General features: G+C 49.9%; 1 protein-coding gene across 3 annotated transcripts in view; it reads left to right on the top strand.

Moving 5' to 3' along the window:
* PXYLP1 (2-phosphoxylose phosphatase 1) overlaps positions 1-12,380 on the top strand; it is a 29,111-nt gene that overhangs the window by 6,833 nt on the left and 9,898 nt on the right. For all 3 annotated transcript variants that reach the window (XR_014000320.1, XM_081159175.1, XM_081159176.1), the window contains exons 2-3: positions 5,494-5,652; positions 6,339-6,465. Coding sequence is in view for 2 of the 3 variants with exons in the window: in XM_081159175.1 (XP_081015301.1) it covers positions 5,494-5,652; positions 6,339-6,465 (286 nt within the window). In the remaining variant the exon portion in view is untranslated. The remainder of the gene's footprint in view (positions 1-5,493; positions 5,653-6,338; positions 6,466-12,380) is intronic.

Below are 12,380 nucleotides of genomic sequence, written 5' to 3'. Positions count from 1 at the left end.
ATTTTTTATGGCCGAGTAATATTTCATTACATATATTTACCACAGCATTTTCATCCATGAAGGCAGAATCTGAATCCTGAAGAAGAGGGCAAAGTCAGGGGTGCAACAGAGAGAGCTCTGGGGCCTCTCACCATCCTCCCCGCCATTGCGGCCACAGCTCACACCTTACTGGGGCCCAGGAGAGCCAGGCTGCCCCAGGGCAGGAAGGATGGGGAGTCAGCCATAATGTGTGGGTCCTCTTTCTGATTTTTCTGGTTCAGGCTTCAGCATCACCTGTTGCCCTTCCTGCCTCCCTTTCTTGTTTCCCTATGTCATCTGAGGGGCTGGACCCCGATGGCCAGAGCTCTGTCTTTCCCCAGCCCCAGGTATTGACGGGAGAGTGGGCCACCTGGTCTTCACAATCTCAAATACCTGAGGGTGCAGGTCCCTCCCTCAGCCGCATTGTCTCTTTCACTGAAGTGGCTCCCCACGATCTCCCACCCGCCTGACCCCTCCTCCTTTTGACCCTTTTCACAGAAGGCAGATGACTGACCAGCCTTCCTCGGTTTGGTGGCCTCAATGGGGTGCAGATCTTTGAGACACAGGAAACTTATTTGTTCCTTTCTGGGGAGGGGAAACAGTGTCTTTGGAATAGTGACTGTCACCATTCCCACCAAAGGAGGGACAGAAGTGCTGGTTTAACCTCTGGCAGGACATCAGCCACACATGCACACTAAAATGTTTACTGTGGGTTTCTCTGGCTGGTAAGATTAGGGATGATTTTCACTTCTTTTTATACCATAGTATTGAATGGCTATTTTAGGATGAACACATTTATATGACTTGTAAAGATCCCTTTTCATTTTGAAAAATGAAAAACCTCTTCTCAAGGATATTGAAATTGAACACCTTTTTCCAGGTACATTTGGTTCTTAGTGTGAACCCATAGATGCCTGTATTGTCTCCTGTGGTTTCAGGGTCCTTTGGATCCCTAGAAATCAAATTCAAAAGCTTACATATGCAGTCCTCTTTCAGGGGTGAGGATCAGTAGCTTTTATCAGATTCTCAAAAGCGAGACAGAGGGGATCTAGACCCTGAGATAGTTAAGGAGGCAGAGATTCTTTCCACAGTTTTTTTTTGTTTTTTTGGTTTTTGGTGGGGGTGCTGTTCTGGACTCTGCGAGGTCTAGTGTCTGTCATGATTTGGAGTCCTTGGTGCTTGCATCATGTAACCCAAAGGACCCTGTTAGGTCAAGGCCAGTTGTCAGTGACCCCAGAGGAGTGTGAGGTTTCCTGGCCCCCTGAGAGGCTGAATGTGGGCTCAGGCCACAGTGGGACCCCTGCCCCTGTACTCTGGCAATCCTGTGGGCCTGGGTGTCAGTGGCAGATATCAGAGGGAGGGGTGGGGCAGGGAGGAGATAAGAGCTTGGGAACAGCCTAGGGCAGGAGCTGAGCCCCCAACCCTGTTACTCATCCCTCTTGTGGTTTCCTGGCTCTCTGAATGGGACCAGCCTTATCACTGGCACCAAAATCACTTACTAGATTCTTGCCTGACAGTGGTTCACCATGAGGCAACAAGAGTGAGGATGAAGAATGGCTGAGAATGAGGACAGCCTGGCCAGTGTAGCTCAGTTGTTTGGGCGCCATCCTGTGCACCAGAAAGTCGCAGGTTCAATTCTTGTTCAGGACACATGCCCAGGTTGTGGGCTTGATCCCCAGTAGGGGGCGTGAAGGAGGCAGCCAATTAATAACTCTCATCAATGTTTTTATTTTTCTCTCCCTCTCCCTTCCTCTCTCTGAAATCAATTTTTAAAAAACATATTAAAATAACAAACAAACAGGATAACAAGAAAGGTTGGTGTCGTATTGTGGCCCAAAGTGGGTAGACCAAAAAGGGAACCATGGATCCAGCTGATCCCTCTTGTCTGTGTAAAACCACGTCTCTCAACGTGTACAGATGGGGACGTGATTTTTCACATTTTTCCTGTAAGCATGATTTCTACCCCTGCCTTTAAAAAAAAATGTCTGAAGGCAAATACCGAAACTGTGGGCTCTGGTGCTGTGGTTCTGGTTTATATTTGAGAATTACACACACGTTTTTATATTCGGTGCACGGTAGAGGCAGATTGGGCATTTAAGGCAACTTAGTGGATTGAAGAGCACCGAGGGAATTGTGGGAATTGCCTGTTAGAACAAATCATTATTCCTTGGCAGGCCAGTGATGGAGAGAAAATTGAAGAGCCTCTGGATTACTGGGGGGGAGAAATCAGAGAAATCAGGTGACAACACTAGGGCTCATTTTACAGATGAAGGAAATGATGCAGAGCGAAGCAGGAATGCTTGCGGGAGGTCCTGCAGCTAGGAAGTAACTGAGCCAGCGCTTGATCCCAGGTCTTTGTGACTCTGACCCCCAGCCCCACACTGCCTTCCTGCATTCAGAACCATGGACAGCTATGGCACAGGGGTGACAAGACAGATTTTAATGGGCCCTGGAAAAGAGGAGTCCCAGGGAAGAGGTGACTGCAAACCCCTAGGGAGGCGACCAGCCCAGGGCTGAGGTCCCACCAAGGGAGAGGCAAGCCCTGGAGCCAGGAAGATAAAAAGCAGATGGTGGGGCCCCACATTGGTCCCATGAGGTTCTTTGCTGGTGCAGTCAGTGGTGTGACTTGGGGGCCAGCTGAGCCCAGAGTGATGAGCCAGCGCATTAGCCCAATCATGCTTGCCTTCACTGGACACCTATGGATCACCAGCACCTAACTTTAACCTGCCATGGGATCTGTGTAAGCAGACGATGGGCTGACTAAACAACATGAGCAGGTACAGCGGCAGGCAGCTTGAGGCACGGATGGCAAGAATCGGGTTTGGAGGCCGCCTAACCCCCTGTAAAACCGACTCTTCCATGGGGGAAGCCTCTCTTACCTGGAAGGAGCCTCTATTGGCACAGTTGGCTAGTGTCAGGTCCCCATCCCTGGAGCAGCCAGCAGGGCAAGAACAGGGTCCTGGAGGAGCAGCATGACAACCCCACCACACTACGAGGTTGGCCTGGGGGAGGAGCCACTCCGCAGGAGGAAAGGCACCTCCGCGGCGGGGGCCTCCGTGGTGCTCTGTCAAAGTCAGTTCTGAGGCACCTGTAAAGGGCTTGCATACAGCAGGCTCTTAAGGCTAGAGCTGGTGGAAGGAGGCCAGGTGTGCAGCTAGCTTGTTGTCCTCTGCCCTGGCAGACCCTGACATGGGGAGGTGAGCTAGAGACCACGGGCCCTGACTCGGTGCCCTGGAGGAAAGGCGCTGACCCATCTCTGTACAAGTCTAAATGACTCCCAGCTAATGAGCTGGCTGCAGACACCCGGTTATAACGTTACCTGCCGACCCTGTGGATCACTGAGTTTGGGGAAGTAACTAAGGTGGCCTGAGGCCTAAGGCCAGATGGAGGCTTGTGGGCTAGGGGCCTGTGCCGGTAAGTTACAATCTGACCCTGACCTGGCGTCCTTTCTCTCCTTTTCTCTATTCCCTGGTGACCATCAATCCAATAAAATAAAATTAAAATTAAAAGAAGCAAATCATCATTAGATGAAACACCTCCTTCCAGATGTGTTCATAGTGCTGGATCCTGAGCCAAGACTTGTTGATAGGTCAGCTTTTGCCCAAGGCTGTTACTGGCTATTCTCTCGAGCTGACTTCCCAGTGTTTCCTTTATACCCTAGTCTGTACCGCACCATCCCTGGACCTGTGCCCCCAAACCAGCAGCCACGGCGTGCGGAGGCACTGTGACTAAGAAGGCCATTTCCCTCGCAAGGGTCATATGCTTCCTGCTCCCCTTTTTTATTATTTAATATCTTACCACCCTCCCCAACTAGATTGTAAGCCTCGGGAGGGCAGAGACCTTATTCTTATCCTCTGAAGAATTCCCAGCAGATGCTCAATAAGTGTTGGATGGGTGGATGAAAGCTGCATAAATATCAGGTCCAGGAGGTTAGCAGGCCTGGGCTTACAGGCTGTGGGACCCCAGGCCAGCCCCTTGACCTGCCTCTGCCTGATGTCCATTGCCTGGCTGATGTCCACTCTTCCTGTGATGGAATCGGAAGCTGGCAGAAGTAGTTCTGGCCAGTTTGGCTTGTGTGCTAGTCAGAGCTACAGGAGTGTTTGCTAACGATGCACATGGATTCATCCTTGTGCACTGGGAAAGGCGGGAGTGGGCAGAGAGGGGAGGGGGCCTGTGGGAAACAGCTCCTGATTATTTACTCGTGATTCTAAGAAGTGTACTCATTGCTTTTACGAGTGAGGGAGCCCAAGGAACTGCTTTAGAGGTAATGCTCTCAGCCATTTCTTTGACGTTGACATCCCATTGGCATCTTTATACAAGAAGATTGTAGATATGCCGACGGAATGAAAGTAATTGTAGATGAGATGAGCAGGTAAAGCAGCTGCAAATGAGAGACTCATATGTACAGGTGGCTCATGGAAATCTGCTTGGAAATCACACCATGGAGAAATTGCATGCCTATTGGTACTGAGTTAATTATCAATAAAGACATCTCCTATTCTGTTATTCAGGTTGGCCATGGTGGTTCAGTGGTCCCAGAGCCTTACCTAGATTCATGGATTTTTTTACACCTACATAATGAAACTCGTTATTCATTGATTTGCCTGCCTACTGTCTCTTCTGATGCCCCCACGGTCCCTTTTGCTTGCCTGATGACATCTGAGCTGTTGTCATCTGCTTGGGTTGATCCCTCATTGCCCCACAGAGTGGCTGGAGGAGCTGAGGACCTGGGCAAGGTTGGCCAGGAGAAGCAGTGTCCTGGAGCCCCAGGCCCTGGCCTGGGAGAGCTAATGCGGCAGGCGTCGCAGCAGCCGGGGCAGGGGCAGCCTTCAGCTCGGGGTCTGCTCCTTTGGGCTCCCTGCACGTCAGCCCTGGTGGGGCTAACTGGCCCAGGCTTCCAAGGGTGTCCTGAGCCAGCTTTTTGCCCACGCTGCACAACCCTTCTCTCCTCTTCCCCATGTAGCCAGCTTCATTTCAGCCTTCCAGGCCTAGCATGGGTGTTTTCTTAAGGAAGCTGCTTGACGGTCCCCACCCCAGGCTGCTCAGGTAACCCCTCCCTCAGTGCTCTCATGTGAGAATTCAAGGAGTATTTCACCCAAAGCATGGGGCACAGTGCCTGGCTCAGAGCATCAGCTCAACAAGCATGTGTTAGGAAGGAGGTCATCAGTTTGAATGAAGTTAGTGTGTAAGTTATTCCTTCACCACCATGAGTGAGGCCCCTTTCTGTGGGGTGGCCCACTGGTGTTACATAATTATTAGTGAGGAGAGGACCCTGGCATCAGGAAAGAGGCAAGGCACAGCGGGGGCTCAAGAAACAGTTCCTGGAGGGGAAGCTGACTTCTTGCTACACTAAAGTCTATGCTGAGGGAAAGGATAGTTACTCAAGGTGAAATCCAGCCACACTCTGTGCCCCTCCAGCTGGCCCAGTGTCCCCTGTGACTGTGTGTGTCGTGACCTGCTTAACTTTCCTTGCAGTCCACCTGATCCCGATGTCGATAGCTAAGAATGGAGTGAGTAGCAAGAGTCGAAAGAGAATCATGCCCGACCCCGTGACGGAGCCCCCTGGGACGGACCCGGTGTACGAAGCTCTCTTGTACTGCAACATCCCCAGTGTGGCCGAGCGCAGCATGGAAGGTAGGCCTGCCTGCGCTGCCCAGCTTGGTACCGGGATGGACACCCCTCTGGGGACTGGTCCTTCCTCAAGCAGCTCAGGTGGTGGTGAGGAGCTCCCGGGCCCGGGTGCAATTCCTGCGCCTGCCACTAAGCTGTGTCCTTGAATGAGTTCCCTAGTCTCCCCTCTAAGGCATCACCCCCAGCTGTTCCAAGTAGGCTCTCTGGGGGCTTAGGATGTTCTGCTGGTGCCTTGCAGGAAAGGTGTGGGGAAATACGATTTCTGCGTTGAATTTTGCTTTTCTTAGAGTGTATCAAAGAATGATGTTGAATCTGTTTGTGCCCTGCCTTGTTCATGAGAGATTTGAAGCAGAAGTCATGTGCCCAGTATTTCTGCGGGCCTTCCCTAGTCTGTGGATGTGAGTGAAGCCACAGGAATATTCCTGGCCACACTTCACTGGCCTCCAGCCTCCAGCCACACCCCAAGAGCCTCCCCAGTACTTCTGGGGGTCCGGAACATACCAGCCCTCTCATGTTCCTCTGCCCTGCCTGAGGGCCTATTCAGAGGCCCCCCACCCCCACCTCTAGCACAGCACCCTTCCACCAGCTACCCCTCCTCACTTCTGTGACGTGAAAAGGATTGATACTTACTGGTGATAGCAATACAATGTCTCTGTCTGTCTCTCTTTCTGTCCGTCTGTCTCTTGCAGGTCACGCTCCACATCATTTTAAGTTGGTCTCAGCACATGTGTTCATTCGACATGGGGACAGATACCCACTGTATGTCATTCCCAAAACCAAACGACCAGAAATTGACTGCACTCTAGTGGCTAACAGGTAAATTACACTTTCTCTAAAAGTTCCTTTCAAGAATGTTATCTCTGCCCTAGTTAAAATGCTGACAAGACTGACAGGATGCGAGAATGACAGGATGCGGAGTGACTTATCACCGAGTGAGTACTGTTGGCCAGGAGTCTGATCTTCAGAATAATCCTGCATGTAAATGCCATTCCACAGTTGAGAAAAACAGAGGCCCAGAGAGGTGAGGACACCTGTGTGAGACCACACAGCAGATAAAGCCCAACCCTGCTGTTCCTCAGTTTGAGAAAGGCTTGGGACTTGGTGCATTGAGCACTGGGTTAGGAGTCCTCAGACCTGGCTTGGCTGTTCCATTCAGGGCAACAGGTAAGTTCCTTAGTCTCTCTGAGCCTCAGTCTTCTGTCTCTGAAATGGGGATGACAATGCTGATGCTGGAATAAGTGAGATGAGAGAGGAAGGTGAATACTATCGTTTATTTGCAAAGCCATATAAATGGAAGTTACTACTTCAAATATCTACAGAAGTAGAGACAACCTGCTCTTGGTTGAGAGCCCTTAGGATGAAAAATAATTGAAAAGAGTGGAAATGGTGCATATGGAAAGGGCATGGCTATAAAATTGGAGGCACAGTTAGCAATAAAAATGATGGGCCAGGCCTCAGCAAACGTGTCTGGGACACATAACACCCCAGGCAGAATTTGCTGAATGAGGCGAGGAGACAGGGAAGTGCTCAGTGGGGAAGACATCATTTTGATGGAAAGCTTCTGGGTGCCAGCCTGCCCCAGGCAGGTCCAGCCTGGTGGAACCACGGACTGCCTCCCTGCAGCCAGGGCTGCTCTTTCAAAGTGGACCGCAGTGTGAACCTGGGAGTTTCAGGTTAACTCTTTGAATCTCGGAGAAGATGAAGTGAACCATCTTTGGTAAAAACATCATGGAATACTGTGTGACTGTAGACTTTCATACATTGTTTCACTTCCTGCTTGAGGTCATGATGCTAGCAATCTGGGTATTTGTGTTTTCTTTTCTATGTTCAGCAAGCGTGGAGGCGTGTCCTAGTGTGCCTGGGTTGGAATACACCCTGGTGGAGTCCAGCCTGTGTCAGGATGCCATGCAGACACTAGCTTTCTTCCTCCAGTCTCTAGCCATCTGTGCCAGCCTTCCCGTTGGGATCCTCTGCCCCTGCCATGCCCACTTCTTGCTAGCCCCCTTCGCAGCTGCCATTTGGCTTGCTTCCCCCATGCCTGCTCGGCCCACTCCTACAACTCCTCCGAGGCCCCCAGAGATGCTGGCCCCTCTAGGAAACCTCTCCCTGTGTACGAGGATGGGTCCTCTGCTTGTATCAGGCACTGCAAACTGAAAAGGAAGACATATGGAAAGGGTCTTGGAACAAAATATTTAATGATCAGACCTTAACTGGCCTGAGGACTAGGACAGGGGTGGAGGTCACTTGCTGTGCTGGGTATTAACTCTTTAGTTTCTGGATCATGGGGATGGGCTGGAGCACCCAGGGTGGCAGGAGGGCAGAGGGCACAGGGTGGGGTGCAGGCAGGACAGCATAGGGAAGTGGTTTTGCTCAATTGGGCACAGCAGAGTTTCTATGTGTTAACAACTGGCACAGTCCTACCTTTGCACGCTGGCTGGATACTCACCCTTTGAACAGCTCTGGCACAGCTAGGCTACTAGACCTGTGAGCTGGCCGGACCCAGGACAGCCTCCAGGGCTTCCTAGACAGTACTCTGCTTCATCCCTGGCTACCTGCAGCTTCTGGTCCTCTTCCTGTATCTGGACTTCAAATTCTTAGAAGTGAGAATTTGAGAGACTAAGCTCAGACCAGGGGTCTGCCCTCAGACCAGTCAGCTGTTGCTAGAAGGTCCCTGGGCATTCAAAGCCTCTGGGGGCCACCCTGGTTGTTCCCAGAAAAAGGGCACATTGGGCAGGGCCACCTGGCAGCCTGCAGCCCCCCCACCCCACCCCCCGTGCACCCTGGTACTTTTCAGCTTGCCTTCCCAGCATGATTGTCTCTGCCCTCCCCACGCTGCCAGCTTCTCCGGGCATTGGGTCTTACTCCTTCCTGTATCACCCATGCCCAGCTCGAGCCTGGCACATGATAGTTATTGGACATGGTTGGTTGCAGAATGAGTTCAGGACCTAAGTGAGAATCCCAGTCATAATTGTCTATCATGTGCTCCTATCATGTGATCTTGTCAGATTTAAGTCTCGGCATGGAATCCTCTGAGGTCATTGTACCTGTTTGATGTAGGGAAGATCATTTCACCTCTCTGAGCCTCACACCTATTCTACAACCTGGGGATAGTGATTTCTCCCTTCTCACATCCTTGTGAAGTCTGACTAAGGTGGGAGAGTGAAGCCCTGAGCCTGCTCCATATGAAGAGCTTGATAAGGAGGTGACATTTCACTTACCACAGCAGCCTGGAGGTCTCCTGAGGCCTAGCCTCTTTCTCCCTGAGTGGCCATGGTCGTGAAGCTGGAACAGGTCCCAGGGCTTCTCGCTCTGTCAGCGATGGCAGTACCCACAGGTGGGGCCGTTTCTGGAGCTCCCATTGAGAGGCACATTTCTGGAGACCGGCTGCCCTAGCTGCCTCTGCCTTCATTTTCCCTGGCCTCGATCTTGTGGCCTAGTTTTATTTTATCAAACGTTCTGTATTTTTAGGATCTACTTTAAGTCCTTTGTAGAAAGTGGGTGGGGCATGCATGTTTAATTAGTTAATGTCATTTAACTAATTCCACCTTTAAAAACAGTAAATGTTGACCTGTCATTTGTAAGAATGGGCAGACTCCCAGCTATTTTAATCCATTTCAGGCCTCTGGGACTTTGGGATCAAGGTCACCAGCAGTGCCTGCCCCCTCCCCAGGTGCTAGTTGAGCTTCACAAATTATTCATTTCTCTGGCCTCCTAAAGGGCAGTGAGTCCTGGAGTGTGGCCGTCACTTTAGTCTAGTGAAAGGGGATGTCTGGGCCGTGCAATGAGCTGAAGAAGAGGAGCCAGATGTCCATGCAGGCCAGTTGCCCCAGTGCTTCCCTTCACAGTGACACATTGCATGGCTTCCAGGGTCTTTGTAGTGGAAGCTGCATCCTGAATGCCATGTGCCTTGTCACAAAGATGCTCTTTTTACCCTTAGAGGACTATGTTTAGCCATTAGTAAGGTTATTAGCCGTTGACAAGCAGTGTTTAGTAAATGCTTTTACTTTTTTGCATTTGTGAATATGAATTGTATACTCTTCTCTACATCCAAAGAGGAAAAGAACATTGATAAATCAGTATTTATTCAATAAATTTTATTTTTAAATGCATGTCGTGTGCCAGGAACTGTCACATGTACCTGGCTCACGTACCAGGAAGTGGCATGTGAGCAGGCACCTAAATGAAGTGAAGGAGCCGGCCCTGTGAGGATCCGGAGGAAGAGGGTTCCAGATGGAGGGAACAGCAAGTGCAGAGGCCTGAGGCCAGGAGAGCTGGGCATGTATGGGTAACAAGAAGACTAGTAGATAGCTGGACTGGAGGAGTGAAGGGGAGAGTGGGTTCCTAAGGATTCGCAGAAGGTAACTGCCCTCAGCGGACCTAGTCACCTTTTGAGAGACAGAGCTGGTGCCTGGCCCACGGTAAGCCCCCAGTAGATGGCAGCCAGCACAGGTTAGCAGCCGCGACAGTATTAGAGACTGAAGTGGAAGAAAAGTGGAAGTAGTTCTGGCAGCATATTTGGAGGCGTGAGCCAGAGGAGGGGCACCTGACTCAGCTGGGGGCAGGGAGGGGAGGTGGAATGGTAGATCAGGGAAGGCCACCAAGAGAAAGTGACCTAACAGGTGTGCAGGAATAAGTCAGGTAGCAGCTGATGATAAACAGTACCTGGGGCGGTGAGACCTACCTGTGCAAAGGTGTGAGGAGGTGGACAGTTTGAGCGTGCAGTGGAGAGGTGGGTAGGGACTGGGTCATCTGATGCTTTGAATGTCCGGCCATGGGCTTCAGTGGAATCATAGGGCCTATGGATTGAGGGAAAAGCCGAAAACAGAGTCCCGGGAAATGCCAACCTGTAATGGCACAGAGAGAAAGGAGGGTCCCGAGAGGAGGTGGCGAAGTTGCGTCCGGGGAAGGAGGCAGGAGGAGGTTCTGAGACTGGAGAGTTGCAGGAAGCAGGGAGGAGGCTGGCGGTCACATCAAGTAAAGCAGAAGTGTCCAGAAAGCTGAAGGCTGAGGAAAGTATATTGAGTTTATCTTTTCAGAATTTCATTTTACTAGTATTATAACATAATAAGTTATTTAATTAGCCTAAACTCTATAAATCTGTGATATGAACTCATTCGAGTTTTCAGACATGTAAGCTTTTTTGAATTGTTTTCTGATAACAGTGTCACTGGTCTTCTGTCTCTTGTCTGCTTGTCGTAATGTCCTGTGCAGAAGTCAGTAATTGCTCAGGTTATTGCTGGAACGCAATAAATCTTCTAGTGGGTGTGTAGATTAGCCTCGGGGTTCTGTCTCTAGCTTTGTGGGGTATATAGGTATGAACAGTGCATATAGAAATGTAAATGAGAATGCCAAAGTGAATGGTTTGAAGGCTAAAAATAGCACTTTTGATTCTTTGAATTGTCAATGTTAAAGCAGATTTCCAATGAGGCTACAATAGCATGAATTTTTCCTGAAGAAAATTTACTGTCACAGATGTAATCATTTCTGTGTTAGGGTGCCAAGAATGCATTGCCTTGAATAGCAAAGAAACCTGTTGCTTCTTTGTGTGAAGATCTGAGATAAATGTTCCAGGTCTAGGACTAGGCTCCTTCTGGTCATTCAAGGCTCCGGGTTCCTTCCATGTGTTGTTCCCCCCATGTCTAGGGATGTCTGCATGACGAACCTGGTCCCTGCCAGGCCTGAACAGTGGCCACAGGGAAGGAAGAGAGTGTGAAGGGGACAGGCAGTAATCGAAAGCCTGAACCCAGAAAGTAGACACATCCTTCCACTCCATTGGTGAACACTGAGTCACATGGCTGTCCCTGACCACTAGGACTTCAGAAATGGGATCTAAACAAGTTCCCAAGAAGAGAATAGATTTTAGAGTGCAACTAAAAGAAAAGCCAGAGCCAGACAGTAGTTAAAGCAATAAAAACAGATTTTATTCAGGAACTAATGCAGTAGGGGAAAGGAGATCTCAGTATAGAACTGGGCTCAATTCCAAATACAGCATGGACATGTGAGGATCTATAGCCAAGGAGTAAGTGGGGGTTAGTGAATGGAAGATTACTAGGAGGTGACATCAGGGGTGAGGGGGTAGTTCTGGCTAAGTCGCCTTGACAGGATTCTTGCTAAAGAATCAGCCCAGAGTGAGCAGAGACCCCCTGGGGATGAGGTATTTGATCAGATATCAAGACTGGGAGATTCTAGCTGGTTAAACCAACTTAGCAGGATTTTTGCTAAAACTGGGAGATACAAAGACAGGTATAAGTCCAGAGGTTAAGGACTGATTAGAAAGAGAGTTCAGAGGAGACTCACTAAAGTTTGGTCAAAGAGAGGCTTTGTCACAATTAGCAGTCTCACCCTCAATGGCCTTTTTAAAAAATATTTCCATCAAAATCTGAACATTTTAATAAATACTTGGAACTTGCCACATTCATTGCTATGGATTACGGCAGATTTGGACTTTTCCCAAAGCATCCAAGGAGGGGGCACTTCCCAGGTGAATTCATTCACATGCCTTTTTGGAGTATCTGCCATGTGCTAGGTCCCCTCTCGGCTCCCGGATAGAGCTGTGGACTAGGCAAGCAGGACTTGGTCATTCAGATCCAGAACAGGCGACCCGGGTTACCCAGTTCTCTTCCTGTTAAAAAGATCCAGCCATTTGTTTTCTCTCCCATAAGTGAAGTTTTCCTTCTGTGAATCTTCATCTTGTCCGACCAAAAACAAGTTTCCATGAACACAATTAGAAA

The sequence above is a fragment of the Miniopterus schreibersii genome (genome assembly GCF_964146895.1).
Source record: "Miniopterus schreibersii genome assembly, chromosome: 15".
NCBI lineage: Eukaryota > Metazoa > Chordata > Mammalia > Chiroptera > Miniopteridae > Miniopterus > Miniopterus schreibersii.
The sequence above is the reverse complement of the archived record's forward strand: the minus strand, read 5'-3'. Positions and strand labels throughout refer to the sequence as shown.